Below are 20,603 nucleotides of genomic sequence, written 5' to 3'. Positions count from 1 at the left end.
CACAAGGATGTCCACTCTTGTCACTGTTGTTCAACATAGTACTAGAAGTCCTAGCAACAGTAATCAGACAACAAAAAGAAATAAAAGGTATTCAAATTGGCAAAGAAGAAGTCAAACTCCCTCTCTTCACAGATGAGATGATACTTTATATAGAAAACCCAAAAGACTCCACCCCCAAACTACTGGAACTCATACAACAATTCAGTAATGTGGCAGGATACAAAATCAATGTACAGAAATCAGTTGCTTTCTTATACACTAACAATGAAAATACAGAAAGGGAAATTAGAGAATCGACTCCATTTACTATAGCACCATGAACCATAAGATACCTTGGAATAATCCTAACCAAAGAGGTAAAGGATCTGTACTCGAGGAACTACAGAACACTCATGAAAGAAATTGAAGAAGACACAAAAAGATGGAAGACCATTTCATGCTCATGGATTGGAAGAATAAACATTATTAAAATGTCTATCCTGCCTAGAGCAATCTATACGTTTAATGCCATCCCAATCAAAATTCCACAAACATTTTTCAAAGAGCTGGAGCAAACAATCCTAAAATTTGCATGGAGCTAGAAAAGAACCCGAATTGCTAAGGAAATGTTAAAAAAGAAAACAAAACTGGGGGCATCACATTGCCTGATTTCAAGCTTTACTATAAAGCTGTGATCAGCAAGACAGCATGTTACTGGCAAAAACAGACACATAGACCAGGGGAACAGAGTAGAGAGCCCAGATATGGACCCTCAACTGTACAGTCAAATAATCTTTGAAAAAGCAGGAAAAAATATCCAGTAGAAAAAAGAGAGTCTCTTCAATAAATGGTGCTGGGAAAATTGGACAGCTATGTATAGAAGAATGAAACTTGACCATTCTCTTACACCATACACAAAGTTTGGGGTTTTTTATTGTGAGCAATCTGAATTTCCTTGAAGTCCCCCTTTTGCTCATGAAGAAAATAAAGAAGGCTTTGTGTTTCTGTGTGTGTTCATTTTGCTTGGATATTAATATACCTGCATTTGTTTGCCAGTTCTGCCTTTTGATGATTCAATTCAACTAATATTCATCATGAAGTGTCAAAAACACCCAAATAAATGAATAATTGGGCATATGTCCATTATATGTGGTAGCAAAACTGATCCCCCTCAAATGACTGTGGAGCTGAACTACATCTTTTTTCTTTTTTCTTTTTTTTTTTAAGATTTTATTTATTTATTTGACAGACAGAGATCACAAGCAGGCAGAGAGGCAGGCAGAGAGAGAGGAGGAAGCAGGCTCCCTGCTGAGCAGAGAGCCCCATGCGGGGCTCGATCCCAGGGTCCTGGGATCATGACCTGAGCCGAAGGCAGAGGCTTTAACCCACTGAGCCACCCAGGCGCCCCGCTACATCTTTTTTCTAATGGTCACTTCTTTTCACAGTCATTTTGCCGTTGTGTCAGATCTATAGTTCAGCTACTGTACTCTCTGGAAGTTTCCATTCACCTTTTTAAAATTAATTTATTTTTTATTAGCATATAATGTATTAATCATTTCAGGGGTACAAGTCTGTGAATTATCAGTCTTACGCAATTCCCAGCACTCACCATAGCACATACTCTCCCCAATGTCCATAAACCAACTACTCTCTTCCTAACCTCCTCCCCCCGGCAACCCTCAGTTTGTTTTGTGAGATTGAGTCTCTTATGGTTTGTCTCCCTCCCTGGTCCCATCTGTTTCATTTTTCCTTCCCTTCCCCCCAGGACCCCCCGCCCTGCCTCTCAAATTCCTCATATCAGAGAGATCATATGATAATTGTCTTTCTCTGATTGACTTATTTCACTTAGCATAATACCCTCTAATTCCATCCACATCATTGCAATGGCAAGATTTCATTTTACGATGGCTGCATAATATTCCATTGTATATATACATATTCTTTATCCATTCATCTGTTGATGGACATCTAGGTTCTTTCCATAGTTTGGCTATTGTGGACATTGCTGCTATAAACATTTGGGTGCACATGCCACTTTGGATCACTACATTTGTATCTTTAGGGTAAATACACAGAAGTACGATTGCTGGGTCATAGGGTAGTTCTATTTTCAACTTTCTGAGGAAGCTCCATGCTGTTTTCCAGAGTGGCTGTACCAGCTTGCTTTCCTACCAACAGTGTATGAGGGTTCCCCTTTCTCTGCATCCTCGCCAACATCTGTCATTTCCTGACTTGTTAATTTTAGCCATTCTGACTGGTGTGAGGTGGTATCTCACCGTGATTTTGATTTGTATTTCCCTGATGCCGAGTCATGTGTCTGTTGGCCATCTGGATGTCTTCTTTGCAGAAATGTCTGTTCATGTCTTCTTCTCATTTCTTGATTGGATTATTTGTTCTTTGGGTGTTGAGTTTGATAACTCCTTTGTAAATTTTGCATACTAGCCCTTTATCTGATATGTCATTTGCAAATATCTTCTCTCATTCTCTCAGTTGTCTTTTGATTTTGTTGACTGTTTCCTTTGCTGGGCAAAAGATTTTGATCTTGATGAAATCCCAATAGTTCATCTTTGCCCTTGCTTTCCTTGCCCTTGGCGACGTTTCTAGGAAGAAGTTGCTGCAGCTGAGCTCAAAGAGATTGCTTCCTGTGTTCTCCTCTAGGATTTTGATGGATTTCTGTCTCACAATGAGGTCTTTCATCTATTTTGAGTCTATTTTTGTGTGTGGTGTAAGGAAACGGTCCAGTGTCATTCTTCTGCATGTGTCTGTCCAATTTTCCCAACACCATTTGTTGAAGAGACTGTCTTTTTTCCACTGGACATTCTTCCCTGCTTTGTCAAAGATTAGTTGACCATGGAGTTGAGGGTCCAGTTCTGAGCTCTGTTTTCTATTCCTTTATTTTATTTTATTTTTCTTTTATTTTATTTTCTTTTCAGTGTTCCACAATTCATTGTTTATGCACCACACCCAGTGCTCCATGCAATACGTGCCCTCCATAATACCTGCCACCAGGCTCACCCACTCTCCCACCATCCTCCCCTCCAAAACCCTCAGTTTGTTTCTCAGAGTGCACAGTCTCTCATGGTTTGTCTCCCCAACATTCATAGCCGCAATGGCCACAGTCACCAAACTCTGGAAAGAAAGAAGATGCCTTTCAACAGACAAATGAATAAGAAGATATGGTCCATATATACAATGGAGTATTATGCCTCCATCAGAAAGGATGAATACCCAACTTTTGTGTCAACATGGACGGGACTGGAAGAGATTATGCTGAGTGTATTCTATTCCATTGATCTATGTGTCTGTTTTTGTGCCAGTACCATACTGTCTTGATGATTGCAGCTTTATAATAGAGCTTGATGTCTGTAATTGTGATGCCCTCAACTTTGGTTTTCTTTTTCAACATTCCTCTAGCTATTTGGGGTTTTTCCTGTTCCATATAAATGTTAGGATTATTTGATCCATTTCTTTGAAAAAAGTTGATGGTATTTTGATAGGCATTGCATTAAATGTGTAGATTGCTCTACGTAGCATAGACATTTTCACAATATTTGTTCTTCCAATCCATGAAAATGGAACATCTTTCCATTTCTTTGTGTCTTCCTCCATTTCTTTCATGAGTACTTTATAGTTTTCTGAGTACAGATTCCTTTCCTCTTTGGTTAGGTTTATTCCTAGGTACCTTATGCTTTTGGGTGCAATTGTAAATGGGATGGACTCCTTAAATTCTCTTTCTTCTGTCTTGTTGTTGGTATGTTGATGCAACTGATTTCTGTGCATTGATTTTATATCTATATATCTATATAGAGATATATATCTATAGATTTATTCCCATGTTAGGGCCATAGATATTTAAAAGTGTTAGATATTCTTGTTGGACAGACCCTTTACATATGATATAGTGTCCTTCCTCATCTCTTATTATAGTCCTTGGCTTGAAATCTAACTTACCTGATATAAGGATTGCCATCCCAGCTTTCTTTTGATGTGCATTAGCATGGTAAATTGTTTTCCACCCTTCACTTTAAATCTGGAAGTGTCTTTGGGTATAAAATGAGTTTCTTGTAGACAGCCTATCAATGGGTCTTGTTTTTTTAAACCATTCTGATACCCTGTGCCTTTTGATTGGAGCATTTGGCCCATTTATATTCAGGGTACTTATTGAAAGATATGAATTTAATGCCATTGTATTGCCTGTAAAGTGACTGTTACTGTATATTGTCTCTGTTCCTTTCCGGTCTACTAGTTTTGGGCTCTGTCTTTGCTTAAAGGACCCCTTTCAATATTTCTTGTAGGCCTTTTAGTTTTTGTTTGTCCTGGAAGGTTTTTAATCTCTCCTTCTATATTCAATGATAGCCTAGCTGGATATAGTATTCTTGGCTGCATATTTTTCTCATTTAGTGCTCTGAATATATCATGCCAGTTCTCTCTGTCCTGCCAGGTCTCTGTGGACAAGTCTGCTGCCAATCTAATATTTCTACCATTGTCTGTTATAGACTTCTTGTCCCAAGCTGCTTTCAGGATTTTCTCTTTCTCACTAAGACTTGTAAGTTTTACTATTAGATGATGGGGTGTGGACCTATTTTTATTGATTTTGAGGAGGGTTCTCTGTGCCTCCTGGATTTTGCTGCTTGCTCCCTTCCCCAAATTAAGGAAGTTCTCTGCTATAATTTGCTCCAATATACCTTCTGCCCCCCTCTATCTTTCTTCTTCTTCTGGGATCCCAATTATTCTAATATTGTTTCATCTTATGGTATCACTTATCTCTCAGATTCTCCCCTTGTGGTCCAGTAGTTGTTCGTCTCTTGCTCAGCTTCTTTATTCTCCATCATTTGGTCTTCTATATCACTAATTCTCTCTTCTGCCTCATTTATGCTAGCAGTAAGAGCCTCCATTTTTCATTGCACCTCATTAATAGCTTTTTTTATTTCAACTTGATTAGGTTTTGATTCTTTCGTTTCTCCAGAAAGGGATTTTATTTCTCCAGACAGGGATTCTCTTCTGTTTTCTATGACTTTTTTGAGCCCAGCTAGCACCTCAATAACTGTCATTCTGAACTCTAGGTCTGACATCTTACTAATGTCTGTATTGTTAGGTCCCTAGCCATTGGTAATACCTCTTGTTCTTTTTTTTTTTTTTGAGGTAAATTTTTCTGCCTTTTCATTTTATCCAGATAAGAATAGATGAATGAGAGAACAAAATACTAAAAGTGTAGCAATGATTCCAGAAAAATATACACTAACCAAATCAGGAGAGACTTGAAACTGGGGGGAGAAGAAAGGGGGGGAAGGAAAAAAAAGTATATATATATATATATGTGTGTGTGTGTGTGTGTGTGTGTGTGTGTGTGTGTATGTATGTGTATGTATGTGTATATATATATATGCTGTCTGTAGTAGATACATATAGCTATCTATATCTATAGATGTAGATAGATAGATAGATTTAGAGTGGTGAATAGAACAGAGCCACACACTTGATTTGGGATATATTTTGTTCTTTTAGAAGAAACTGCCTCCCAAAACTTTAAAGAAAGAAAACATATATTTATATATAAATATATATAAACATATATTTATATAAATATATTTATATAATATATAAACTTATATATTTATATATAAAACTTATATATTTATACAAAAATAATGTTAAACCAATAAAGGGATGGAATATGAATGTAAAGATGAAAATTAAAAAGGATTCTAAAAAAAGAATTGATAAGATAAGAAGTTCATTGAAAAAAAAAGGGGGGGAGAGTGTGCTCAGACTGGAGGCTAGAACAAAGTCATATGCTAAATTTAGCATGTATTTTGATCTGTTAGAAGAAACTGTATCCCAAAATTTTAAATAAAGAAAACTTACAAGTATACAAAAAATATTACAGTGTTAAATACAGTGAAGGGATAGAATATGACTATAACAATGAAAATCTTAAAAGATTTTTAAAAAGGTATTGGTAAGATGAAATAGTTTAAAAAGGTTAAAATAGGAAAGAGGAAATTTTTTTTAAATAGTATAAGAAAAAATAATTTTTTTTTTAAAAGTGTCTTTCATGGGGAAAGAAGTCACGAATTCTATGTGCTGCATTCCCCCAGCTCTGGAGTTCCATGGTTCTCATTGAATGGTGAACTTCTTGGCTGGATGTTCTTGGTGATCTTCTAGGGGAGGGGCCTGTTGCAGTGATTCTCAAATGTCTTTGCCCAAGGCACAATTGTGCCACCCTTGCCAGGGACCAGGCTAAGCAATCTGCTTGGTTTTGCTCTGGGCAGCTTTTGTTCCCTGAAAGTTTTCCATATTGCTTTGGAGGTTGAGAGGTAAAATGGTGGCCTCCCAATCTCTGACCCAAAGAAGCTGAGAGCTTGGGCCCCCACTCCTTGGTGTGCCCTTAGAGAAAAGCAGTCAATCCCTCCTGTTTTCCTGGTCTCTGGCTGCGCTTCATGCTCACCCATCCTGTGACTGAGCATTTCTATCTCTGATGCATGGCCCTGTTCAGAGTTCCTAAACCCAGCAGATTCCTGCCTGCACTCCCACACCATTCCTCCTGGAGGAGGAAGGGGGAAGGTCTCCCCAGATCTGCCACTTGTGGTGGGATCCTTGCTCAAAGAGCTATGGCCCAACTGTGCCTTGGATCATGGTTCAAGTGAACCTCAAGCTGAGATCCCACTCCTCTGCTCCATCTTTGCAGCTGGATTTTTTTTGCAGTTCTGATTTTGTGCTCTGCTGCTCTACCACTTGCCAGGAGCCAGCCCCTCCCCCATGGTCTAGCTTTCCGTATGTAACCTTGGATTTACTTCTCTGCACATCCTACCTTCCAATAAGCAGTTGCTTTTCTGTTCCTAGAATTGCTGCTATTCTTCTCTTCTACCTTCTGTTGTGTTTTAGGTGTTCAGAGTGTTCTGATAACTATCTAGCTGAATTCCTGGGATGCAGCAATATTTAGGTCTCCTACTCCTCTGCCATTTTGCTCCTTCTCCATTCAATTTTAAGTGAACCATAGGAGAAGCATGCCTAACTGATAAAAAGTGTCAGAGCATATCAAAACATGAGAGGGGAACCTGGGTTGCTCAGTCAGTTAAGTTCTGCCTTCTGCTCAGGTCTTGATCTCAGGGTCCTGCAATTGAGCCCTGCATTGTGCTCTCTGCTCAGTTGGGGGAAGAGTCAACTTCTCCCTCTTTGCCCTGCCCCATCTGTGTTCTCTCTCACTAGCTCTGCTCACTTGCTCATGCACTCTCTCAAATAAATAAAATAAAAATAAATCTTTAAAAAGAACATGACAGACTACACAGTAAGAGAGCTCTGCTGTGGGTTAGGGTTACTTAGTTGCACATTTTTGCTCTCCTAACAGATTGCTTACACCTTGGGGAGAAACCTGCACAAATGCTTGACAGAATTTTCAAGGAGCAGTTAACAAAGAATTGAGAGGCAAAGATCTAGGAAGGGCTCTAGCTTCACTTTGTTCTATTTCCTTTGGCAAGGCAGTTGTTCTTTTTGCACCTCAGATCCTGCATCTCTAAAACAAGAAAGCTGAATCCGTCCAGATTTTTAATTATTTTTTAACTTCTAAGTATTATAAAATGTAAGGGCAGAAATCAGAGATATCCCAAGTCCCTGTCACAATGCCTAGCACATTATAATGTTCCATATACAGCTGTTGAATTGAATTGGATTTTTTTTGGTAAAAATTTTAGGTGAAATACTGATGTATAAGATGAATAAAAGCAAAGCTCCTTTTGTCCAGAGAGGGGTGGGTGGTACAAATCTAGTCATGTGGACCACTCTTTATCTCCATCTTCACTTCACCTGCCCAGAGGGGCACTATGGAAATCCAAGGCTTTAGGGAACACAATTTAAAAATCAAAGGACTTAATAAGCGTATAATTTTCTCTGGCTCCAACATTCTTTGATTCCTCTGCTAACTTGGAATTATCACATAGAGAGTAATATGAAAGGTCTTAAAGATATAACATTATGCCACAGGGCAGATGGTGGATTGAGGTGGAGAACCACAAAACCATTTTATATTCCTGAAATAATGTGCTACACTTGCATTTTATTATCTTTCCCTGCAGTTTTGTTTTCTTATTAGGAATCAGTGTGGGATGTGTTTGAACAGAGAATATTTCTGTCAGCTGCTTTCTGTAACAAACTGTTGAGTTGTCTACTTGTAACTACATAATCACAAAATTTTATAAATTGAGTTAATTTACTGAATAAGCCAGTTATTTTGATACCATAGTTGCTTTTGAAATTCGTTGAAATCGTATGAGAATCCAAGCCTAGGAAATGTGGCTTTCTTTTTCTTTTTCTTTTTCTTTTTTTTTGAAATGTGGCTTTTTGACCTGTTAATGGTGAACTCTTTTACCAGCCTTTAGTGAATAATCTATTTATTTAGCTGGTAAGAGAATAAAAATCTGTTAATCTCACTGTAGGCAAGAAAGAAGAATAAGGTTAATCAGAGATGTCAAATATTCAAGAAGAATTTCAGAGTGATTTATTTCATCCCATTATCCCAGCTTTCCTTTCCCCTTCACTCCCATCCCTGTGTTAAATGCTAACGAAGATGAATGAATAATGTATTCAATTAGTTGCAAATGAAAGCTATTGATCCTCTGTGAGGTTGGTGTCCCAAATCAGGACTCTTAAATCTCATCCCTGTTTTTCTGCATTGGGGGTTCATGATTCATTTGAACAGACTGTGTTTTCAGTTGAAGAGAGATGAAGTTGAGCTGTCGAGGCAGATTGAATTCTCCAGTCCTCTGGTGATGAGGACATGTGGCCAAGTCCTGGCACTGCTGTGTAGATCAGCCTTTAAGTTATCACCCAAACTGGCATGGTCTCCTGGCAAGGAATGAATAAAGCCCTCAAAGTGAAAACATTTAGTTCAGCAACCCTTAATTGATCATTTCTATCTTTGTTACACATGAAAGTTGCTGTGACAAGTTTCAAGGGACCTGGGAGATTCAGTCAGAGAAGGTGGGAGGTAGGATTAATGAAGGAGAGCTGACTGTCTAGAGTCCAGACAGTCTCATTGGACAGGAATAAAGTCTGCAATGGGAAACCTGTCTTCAAGAGGCATCATAGTAAAACTCCCAGACCTTTAGGCTGATAACTGATAAACTGATGGGAGCACAGAGCAGAAGTATGTGGAAGGTGAAAAATCAAAGCAAGTATATCATGCAAATTAGCAATAAATGCTACAAAATGTAATGGATAATAGTAATAAGAGGTTTTGAGTAAATGGCAAGTATCATTTAAAATATTATCTTGGTGAATACTTATGTACATGTTGGAGTGTGCAGCTTGTACTTGTACTAATTGAATGCCAATGCCAAACTGCTATCCCATTTTGTGATTATGTGTGCAAAAAATACTTAACCTATTTATTAAGTTAGGGGTTTTGAGGTAGTGTGCTCCAGGGTATGGAAACTTGGAAAGGAATTAAGGAGAATAAGACAACATTATGTCCCCCAAATCATCAAAATGCACAATACAGATACCATGTTTAGCTTTAATTAACACAGAAAATGTAGGGTACACTTTAATATAGAAAACAAGGTGCAAATTGAAAATATTTGATGAATCACAGTCATATGTTTTTAAGGACTGGCCAGTCATGATTCCGACTTCAACGGTCTCATGTGACTGTCAATTTGGAAGTGTTATATTTGACTCATGTGCAATCTAATAGCTTTTCAGCTCGCCTGAAGGTACTACTGCAATATGTAAGCCATTACTTGGTAGAATGCTTTGACATACTGCTCTGAGAATGAAAAATACCTGGAAAAATAAACTGTGTTTTATCATTCATCTCATGCAGCATTACTAGAAGTCTGTTTTGTTATTGTTGTTTTTCAGCCCCTCTGACTGATAAGCCACCCAAGCTTTTGTATCCTATGGAAAGTAAACTGACAATTCAGGAGACTCAGCTGGGTGAGTAATTCCTTAATTCTGGTTAATACCCTTTTCTCAATACATTCCAACAGTTAATAAGCCTAGATTGTAACCTGATGTCATCCTCTAAGCCAAACCTCTATGTATTTGAAGGGAGCAAAATTGGGAAATCCCAGCAAACATGGCCCATTCCATTCCCCATAGTGTGTGCTTTAATACCAAGCTGGACATATGGATATAAAGACTCATTTGTTTTTCATATAGTTGTTAGGAAATGAGATGGGCTAAAGGTCTTATTGGTGGCATTATATTGTCTTTTATAAGGCTCAGTTTGGTTTTACAATAGGCTGTGTGGAACTCTTTGACTTACACCATTAGTACGTTAAAAGACAATTTTTGAAAATTAGGAGAAAAGGTACAAATTCATTAAGATAAGTGTTGCTGTTACAGTTAAACATCATTTTTATCTAATCAAATGTGGAGGACATTATGCTATTTTATTTTTAACAAAATGTGAGCAAGTAGCTTTCGGTTAAAGGACTAACAGGTTTGGGACATAAGAACATGGACAAAATTGCTTTGGTAAAAATATCCAGTTGTCTACAAATCAGAATTCTAACATAGTTATCTTAGAGTTCAGTCTGGAATTTCCAAATGTGGTATATCTATATTCAGTATGATTTTAAGTATAATTTTAACCATATATTCATGTTTGTATGGAATTTTTTCCCACACTCACCATTTGACAGTGGAAATACTTTATTATATAAAACTAAAAAGGAATTGATAACCCTCCCTTAAGTTATTGATGTTATTATTGTTTTGGGAGTGAGAATTTGGATTAAAATTGTAAATTATCTTCAAAATGAAGATTACAGATGTGATCATCTTTGGTAATAGCATATTCAAATTTATAGTGCAAAAAGATATGGTCTTAGAACCTATGAAGTTATTATAGTCAACAGGTTTTTAACATTGGTAATATTTACTAACTTTAAGGCATGAACATATACAAGATTTATTCAAGTCAGGGCATCAATATGCTTCTTTGATGATAAACCCAAGCCTTTGAGTTGATGCCATATACATGCAAGTAGTATTCCAATTGTCACTATTTTGAGATAGAAGACCATAAGCATCATTAAAACAATGTTCTATATGAAACAGAGATATGTTAAAATTACATCATACTCTTTACTCATGTTATGATATATTAAAGTGTATTAGCTTTTATTGCTGCTTTCTGAGGAAACTTTGAAATGTAAATTTTAAGTGGCCACACTCATACACACCTTTCAATATTCCTAGGAAGATGTATTTCTAAAGTTATACAAAACAATATATAGATCTTGGGAAAGAAGAAGTGGTTTATGGTACCAGTTATCAGTAATGAACATAGTGAAAATGATATTAATTGTGTCTCTTTACTTGACAATATAATTAAAAGAATACTATGATTGATGGTTGCCCATAGGGTTTTCTTATATTATCTATTGTTCTCAACATTCTACTAAAATGTTATACAGAATGAAATAATTCATAAAGCTTTCTTTTAAAAAAATTATTTTTTCTTGAACAAAAATTATGGAGACTAATCAAATCAATTTGAAAGTATGAAATTTTCTTATGCAAATTGGAAGTTTCAACTGCATATTCGTTTGAAGAAAGATGGGCCTGTGTGTTAGCAAGATGCTCTGAGAAGTACTACAATTCCTTTATTACCACCACCAAAAGGAGCATGAGTTCTCTTTAAATATCAAGTAGACTAGACATCAACCTAGGATTTGGATTCTTTTAAACAACTTTTGTTTCATTTTATTTTCTGATTCTGATTCTCATTGTATGGAACAAATCATTTGCTAGTTAGGGAAATTTAGCCTTAATCCTTGAATTTTTGGATCAACAATTGATTTGAATAAACTACTCTGTTACTGTTGTTACTTCAGTAGTATTGGAGTAGGTGAGCAGACCATCACAAAGGGTAAGTGAAAATAGAAAGTAATGTTAAGGACCAAACAAAAAGACTCTAGATGCTTAAAATATATTTGTTTTCTTCAATATGTACTTTGATTTTTCTCCTCCTGGGGATTTAATTTTTGTCTTTCTAGGCTTGAAAAAGCTGTCAAATTCAACAGGGTCAAATGTGTTATATCCTAAGGAAGGGGGATTGAGTGAAGTTTCATGGGGTGGGAGTCAGGAGGGTGGCCAGTACCAGTGATGGAGAGCCTCTAAGTGGTACCTACTTTTATGAGAAAGTGAGAATCTCCAACAGAGTTTCATTGATCAAGAGCTCAGGTGTCTGACTCAACCTTGTCCTAAATTGAAAACTCACCTCAGAGGATAATAAAACTAGCGCATGAGCTACAGTATAAGAACAATAATCAGTAATTACACAAAGCTGAGTTGGTATATGTCTGCTGACCTAACTTGAACATCCTGGCAAAGTTATATACACATCCATCTGACCTTGGTAACTATAAACGCATTAGTCCTCCAGTTTGTCTTTAAATATATAAAACTCATTAATAATGTCATAGATAAAATCATGGATTTGTCTTCATCACCATATTCTCCTTCATCCGCCATTTGCTGCCTTTCGCTCTCCACCTCCCTTGTGGCTTCTTTTCCCCCCAGTTCCTTCATCTTCTCAAAACTGGAAAGATTGATAGTAGTCATTTAAATGATTCCAGTGTAGAAAGCAAAAGGTATGAAAAAGCAAAGTACTGAGGACAAAAGATAAAATAGTAAAAAATATATAAATGGGTGGGTTTGAATTTTAATCAGTTTTAATGTGGTTACAGCCTAGCATTTCCATTTTTTTTAAAGATTTTATTTATTTATTTGACAGAGAGATCACAAGCAGGCAGAGAGGCAGGCAGAGAGAGGAGGAAGCAGGCTCCCTGCTGAGCAGAGAGCCCGATGTGATGCGGGGCTCGATCCCAGGACTCTTGAGATCATGACCCGAGCCGAAGGCAGCAGCTTAACCCACTGAGCCACCCAGGCGCCCCTAGCATTTCCATTTTAAGTGGCATCAGTGTGTTACTTCACAAAGTGAAAAAAAGAACTTTGTTCTTTTTAATTAACTTGAAGACATCAGCAAATGTCTGGGCAGCACTTTCTTGGGTAAAATCCTAGAAATCATGCTGTACAATTCTGAAGGTCAATTCAGTATGTGAGCCTGATTAGTCCTTTCAGGCTGTGGTAGTCAAGGGAATCAAAAGACAGACACCATAATCTTGCTGAGCTTGAGCCGTGAGTATGTCAGTCAGCAATGTGGGCTTCTTGTTATAGCCAGGAACCCATTTTCAGAAACTTCCAGAACAAAGGATGTTATTATTCACCATTAACAGACTTTCAAAGAGTAGAAATCAATCCCACCATTAACCTAGTGAGATACATTATACTTTACAACTTAAAAGTGATGAAAAATTACCTTTAATTACTCATCTGGACCTGGGTATCACCGTATTTAAATTTTAGTTTTTTGCTTAGAAAATGATCGTACAGGTTAATGGTAGAAATTTTGGAGAATTAAAGGAAAGAATCTGCTTCTATTAAATGTTCTTGGAAAATATCCACTTAATGGATACATGATATCCATATAAGTGTCCTGTAATTTCATACATATTGCTAGAAATTTGGGGTTTTTTTACAAATTTTATCATCATAAATAATGAGGGAGTGATCTTTACTTATACATTTTTCCCTTGACTTTATAATTATTTCAACAGGTCGAATTCCTAAAAGGAAAAATACTAGGTAAAATCAAATAATTTTATTAAAGTTTCTTGCTATATTTTTAGAATTCTTACCAAAGAAGTAACATAAACTCTCACCAAAAGCATATAATAGCTGTGATAAATTTTAAAATGTTTAAATTCAACTTGTATAAACTAAAAAAAAAAATCATCAATTTCTCCCACTCTCCAGTCCTCTGCCTCTTATAATCACCAGTCTGTTCTCTGAATCTATGAACTTGTTTTTTGTTTCATTTTGGTTTTTTTCCCTTAGATTCTACATGTAAGAGAGAACGTACAATGTTTGTTTTTCTCTGACTGACTTATTTCACTTAGCTTAATACCCTCAGGATCCATCTAGGTTGTCACGAATTGCAAGATTTCAATCTTTTTTTTATCGCTTAGTATTATCCCATCATAGATATCTATATCCCTATCTATATCTGTATATGTATGTGTACACACACACACACACACACCCCACATCTTCTTTATCCATTCATCCATTGATGGACGCTTAGGTTGTTTCCATATCTTGACTATTAAAAACAAGGCTGTAATGAACATAAAGATATATATGTATCTTTGCAAATTAATGTTCTTATTATCTTCAAATAAATTCCCAGAAGTAGAATTGCTGAATCATATGTAGTTCTAGTTTTAACTTTTTGAGGAAGCTCCATGCTGTTTTCCACAAATTGGTTGCACCAATTTATGTTTCCACCTGCAGTGCACAGGGTTTCCTTTTTTCCACATCCTCTCCAACATTTATTATTTGTTGTCTTTTTGATAATAGCCATTCTGACAGGTGTGAGGTGATATCTCAGAGTGGTTTTGTTTTACATTTCCCTGATGATTAATAACATTTAGCATCCTTTTATGTTCCTGTTGACCATTTGTATGCCTTCTTTGAAAAATGACTATTCAGATCTTCTCTCCATTTTTTAAATTAGATTGGGGGTGTTATTGTTGTTATTAAGTTGTTTGAGTTATTTGTATGTTCTGAATATTAGCACCTCAGATACGTGATCTGTAATTATTTTTCTCTGATTCACTAGGTGGCCTTTTTATTTTGTTGCTGGTTTCCTTTGTCATGCAGAAGCTTTTTAGTTTGATGTTATCCCACTTGTATATTTTTGTCTTTGTTTCTTTTGATTTGGAGTCGAATCCAAAAATTCCATGTCAAAACTGATGTCAGGAAGCTATGGCCTATGTTTTCCTTTAGAAGTTTTATGGTTTCAAGTCTTACATTCAATTTGGTAATCCATTTTGAGTTAATATTTGTATATGGTTTCAGATAGTAGTCCAGTTTCATTCTTTAGCTTGTGACTCTCCAGTTTTTCCACCACCATTTATTAAAGAGGCTTTTTCCCATTGCATATTCTTGGCTCCTTTTTCATAAATTAGTTGACAATGCATGTGTGAGGTCATTTCAAGCTCTCTGTTCTTTTCCATTGATCTATATGGCTGTTTTTATGCCAATACATACTTTTTAATTACTGTAACTTTGTAATGTAGTTTGAAATTAGGGAGCATGATGCCCCCAGGTTTGTTCTTCCTTGTTCTTTGTTCGTCAAAGATGATTTTGGCTATTTGTAGTCTTCTATGTTTCCACAAAAACTTTAGGATTGTTTGTTCTATTTCTGTGAAAAATGCCTTTTGAATTTTGATAGGGGTTTCATTAAATCTGTATATTGCTTTGGGTAGTTTGCAGATTTTAATAATATTAATTCTTCCATCCATGAGCATGGAATACCTTTTTATTTGTCTATTTTTTTGTCTTCTTTAATTTATTTCATTAATGTCTTATATTTGTCAATGTACAGGTTTTTCACCTGATTGGTTAAATTTATTCCTAGGTATTTTATTCTTTGGGATTGTTTTCTTAATTTCTCTTTCTGATAGTTAATAATTAATATATAGAAATGCAACATATTTCTGTGTATTGACTTTGTATCCTGCAACTTTACTGAATTCATTTATTCTAACAGGTTTTAGAGTTTAGAATTCTAGTGTGTGTAATAACTTTTTAATCTTTGTTAAGATTAATAAAATGATACATCTTTGCAACATAGTGCTTTCAAAGGAAAAGTCAGCTTCCTTTGAAATCAGAATTACTTCTTCCTTTCCCCTCTTACCTCTTTCTCTCACTCTTTACTCGTTACATATAAGTGGCCTCTCTTTTTTCAGAATTAGTCACATTTGGAGGATTTCAAATAAATCTAGTCCAGGGGCGCCTGGGTGGCTCAGTGGGTTAAAGCCTCTGCTTTCGGCTCAGGTCATGATCCCAGGGTGCTGGGATCGAGCCCCACATCGGGCTCTCTGCTCAGCAGGGAGCCTGCTTCCTCCTCTCTCTCTGCCTGTCTCTCTGCCTACTTGTGATCTCTCTCTGTCAAATAAATAAATAAAATCTTTTAAAAAAAATAAATAAAAAAATAAAATAAATCTAGTCCATTTAGGTAAATGCCTAGAGTTGATGAAATATGGAAACCTAGTTGAATGTCTAAAAGCCTCTATTTTCTTCTCTTGCTTATCCTAATACTCAACTGAGTACTTTCTCTAGATCCTGTGTTTCTTAATATAGTTCACAGTAACTTTGTGATGTACCCTGTGCACAGGAAATGCCAATAAATACTAATTGAGGACAAGGTACACATGCCACAAAGGGCACACATCTCCAAATTTTCTGCAAGAGAAAAAAATGAGACTGAACTAAACAAACTGCCCAGTAGTGCTTTTATTTTTCTTTGGTATTTAATATGTTTGTTACGTTTGTTAAAAAGCAAACACTTCTGTATCTGAGCAAGTAACAAGGATTCACCAATGTTAACATGGAGAGGAAAGTGGTTGATGATGGTTTTGAAGCCTCAGATTTTTAGACATCTGTCCAAGTAAAGGGACACACATACATGTAACTTTATTCAATTTAGCTACAGGCTAATTAAGATAAAATATCATACTAGAACTTAAGTACCATATCATGCCCTGTTATACCATATTATAGCTCACAGAATTTTAAATTTCAAGTAGACCTAGGGAAAAATATTTGTATCTTATATAATAGATCCTGATTGATATCCTTCTAGGAAAACTACTTGTTATGTAAGTTATACACTTAATTTACTATGTTGCTTAAATAATTGATTATTGAAACATATTCTACTTCATGCTTTTTTTTGAGGATAGTTGACACATACTATTATGTTATTGCCATGTATACAGCATAGTAATTCATCAACAATACATTATGCTATGCTCACCACAAGTGTAAGTATCATGTGTCACTGTACGATGCTATTACAATACCATTGACTCTATTATCTGTGCTGTATCTTTCATTCCCATAACTTATTCACTCTATAACTGGGAGCCTTTTATGTCCTGGAGCTGTGCATATAAATATATTCTGCCTGGAATGTGTTTTACTGCAAATATACTAATTGAGTTTTTAATCTAAGAAGACCCCATAGGGAATTATTATCTAACATTTGCTATCTAGGTGTATATTTTAATAGCTTGAAACAAAACATACCTTCTCTGAATAGTTACTATCCTTTCTTACTAAAATTGGGAAGCTTGTTTGTTTCTCTTTTCAAGGGGGTAAATAATATCAATATTCTCAAAACAGAACAATTTGGGACAATTTGATACCTGATTCTGAAAGTGGCATATAATACTGTTGATCTAAACAAATACTTTTTTGCTAAGTCATGCAAGTGATGCAAATATGACCTTGCTTTCCAAGAGGTAAGGAAGTCAACGTTGACTGGGTTTTACCATTCAAAACTACTCTTCTGGTTGTCATGAGCAAATGTAATGTCGTTGACTTTGTTTTTACTGCCCCATAGGGAAAGTGCAAGACATGTTTTCCCTGAAAAACTCATATAAAAAAACTGTAAAAACTTCCTTTTCATTCTGGATAAGAACATGTGTATCCAAAGTCCAAGTTTTAGATGAAAAATTATGTACTTGTTGCCCACTTGAGAAAGATATGCAGATTAGCATAGCTCTTTTGCCTGGCATGAAACTTGTTAGACATAAATTGGAGCTTCTGGACAAATAGACATCATAATTAAAGCATGTAAAAGCAAATAAAGGCTAGTATTATAATTATATAAACTGATGGCATTCAGTTCTACTCAATCCAAATTTATCATGCTTTCATAAATGAAAGTAATAACTCTTGACAGCTGTTGTGTTCTGATATCTTATTTTTGAAACCAAAAGCCCCTTAAAAATTATGATTCTAACCCAAAGAGGAATATCTTTCATATGAGTATTTAGTTAATATTTTGTATCCTAAAGCAAATGAGAAATCAACAAATGGTTACTAGTATTAGTATTATTAGATCATTATATGCCCTATAATTATATGCCCTATAACTTATATGAATCTCACAGATTTCAAAATCAAATTTTTTTAATGCTAGAGAGGAGGAACAGGCTATGTGAAAATGCAACTTGTATATTTGCATTAAAAATTGCTATCTAAGCAGAAGTCAAACTTCCTTTGTAAATGTTAAATGCTAAAGGCCTAAAGCTATGATAGGCTTGAAAACCCAAAGAAAGATGGAGATGGAGGTTAGAGCAGTGGCTATGGGTCACTGGTATCTGAAAATCTGGAAGCCAGTTGAAGCACTTGTTAAAATGCATTAAAAACTGGAATAGAGACAATGTAAGTACACCTGCTTGTTCTTATCTTGGAAAAGGGCCAAAAGGAGGAAGAAAGAAAACGTCTGAGTGTTGTCACAAAACCAGTGCAGAGAGTCCATTGAAATTCCCAGCTTTGTATCTAATTCTGGTGTAGTTTTTTGGAAACAGACACAAATAATGAAGATTACTTTTTTGTTACAAAACTAAGTGTATTTTATGTGTTGTTGACCACTAAGCAACTAGATATGTATAACTCTTCACAGCTCTAAATTTAGGAACTTTAGAAAGTGGAGATGCTTTGATAGTTATCAAATTAAATCTTTCCTTTAACTGATGCAAAAACAGAGACCAAAAATTGCTGTATGTTTTTATATCACAAATTTTACAAAAACAAATTTGTTCTCATCATCATGGTTTTCCCCTTCCCCTCTTCCTCCTCCTCCTCCTCTGCCTCCCCTTCCCCATCCCCTCCCCCTCCTCCTCCTCCTCCTCCTTCTTGGTGTTGGAATTGCTATTATTCAGTTATTTTGGTTCTAATAAAAGGAAGCATATGGCACTGGTTCCCAGTTCATGTCATTCTGTCATAAGATCTAAATGACAATCCAGCTCTGCCACTTACTGCTAGTATAACCTTAAACAAGCAGCCCCTATTTTCCTAATCAATAAAAAGGACACTGTAATAAGACCTACCTCTATGGAGTTAATGTGGGTATTTAATGAGATAATGCATGTAAAGATTAATATGTCGCCTGATATATATTAAGTAGTCAGTACATGCTTGTCGCTAGTAGTTGAGATATTTTAATGCTATATATGGAAGGTTCCTGAAATGCATTCTGAATGTCAATGATTATTTGATCATGTTTATATTCTTACTAGAGTATCATACTATGGTAGCAGACATAGGCTTCATTATTAGATGGATAATATTTTAGAAAATTAATTTCCCCTCTAAGGACACAATATGCACATTAAGTTTTTCTATTTCAATTAGATTTTATCTTAAAGAAATTATTTATTTTAAATTACTTTTTCAACAAGTCTACCCAAATGCATATAGTAAGTACATAACTCTGACAGAAGAAAATTATTCCCATTCTTTAAAAAAATGACCATGTAATGGACACTATGCTATACAAATTTGTAAATGATCATCAAGAAGAAAGTCAGATTGGAAAACATTATTTTTCTAAACTAAAGAAATGCAGATATAACATTTCTTTTTTTTTTTTAAGATTTTATTTATTTCTTTGACAGACAGAGATCACAAGTAGGCAGAGAGGCAGGCAGAGAGAGAGAGAGAGGGAAGCAGGCTCCCTGCTGAGCAGAGAGCCCGATGCAGGACTCGCTCCCAGGACCCTGAGATCATGACCTGAGCCGAAGGCAGCGGCTTAACCCACTGAGCCACCCAGGCGCCCCAGATATAACATTTCTTAAGACAAAGGACATGAGAATAATTTTACAAAACAGAGCATCAAACTATTATGCTTGTCAGTTTCCTCCTAAAGGTTTTGGTGACAGTCATATTCACTTTACAGAAAAATACTGCTTTTCCTGTGACAGACACTGTTATCATAAAACTTTCTGAATCTTTCGTAATGACTGAAGTTTACTAGCATAGAAACATGCAGTGAGTATCCCATGTTAACGAGAACTTCAGAATTTGCTAAGTAAATGCCAATTTATCAGAAATAAACCTATCAAAAGACATTATGGTGTAGAATATTGAAAGAGGTTTCAGAATAAAAGTATGTACCATATGACTGATGTTCATTAAAATAGAAACTATAAAAAGGCCTATATCATTTAAAATTTGAATACAAAGAGAGATGTTCATCCATAAATTTCCTCTTGAATTTTGGCTAAATAACTGAACATTCCTAAATTATATGCAGACTCTTCATGAAAAATAACTTCTGCTTGAATATGATTATGAAAATAGGATACCGGTATTTTATGGTTTAATGTTAAAACACTTAGCATTCCAGTCACAGCTTACTCTACCAACTTAATATGTTCCTACAGGTTTGTGGGTAAATTGAATCATCATAACTTCAGAGAAGTTTTCCTTTCATTTTTGATTGATCTTTAATTAGCAGTAGCTCAACATGTCAGTTTTAAGAGGCTCTGTCCCCCAGTCTCTCTTAAGCAGCTAATGATCAATGAAAGATTTATATGCACAAGGGAAATACACTATTTAAAGAAATTCTGTGGTGAATAATTTTATTTAAGAATCCTTTTGTGATTGAATAATTGCCCCCATAACTTTTCTCCATGGTAGTGTAAATTTCTACATTTCCTAAGATGAAGTTCATCAATGTGAAACTGCAAGTGGTATTT

At 35.7% G+C, this 20,603-nt stretch overlaps 1 protein-coding gene across 1 annotated transcript in view; it reads left to right on the top strand.

Moving 5' to 3' along the window:
* IL1RAPL1 (interleukin 1 receptor accessory protein like 1) overlaps positions 1–20,603 on the top strand; it is a 1,432,909-nt gene that overhangs the window by 1,104,389 nt on the left and 307,917 nt on the right. The window contains exon 6 of the mRNA XM_047716257.1: positions 9,838–9,912. Within this exon, the coding sequence (XP_047572213.1) occupies positions 9,838–9,912 (75 nt within the window). The remainder of the gene's footprint in view (positions 1–9,837; positions 9,913–20,603) is intronic.

This window comes from Lutra lutra, chromosome X, assembly GCF_902655055.1.
Source record: "Lutra lutra chromosome X, mLutLut1.2, whole genome shotgun sequence".
NCBI lineage: Eukaryota > Metazoa > Chordata > Mammalia > Carnivora > Mustelidae > Lutra > Lutra lutra.
Note: the sequence above shows the minus strand (reverse complement) of the source record. Positions and strands in the feature narration are given on the sequence as shown.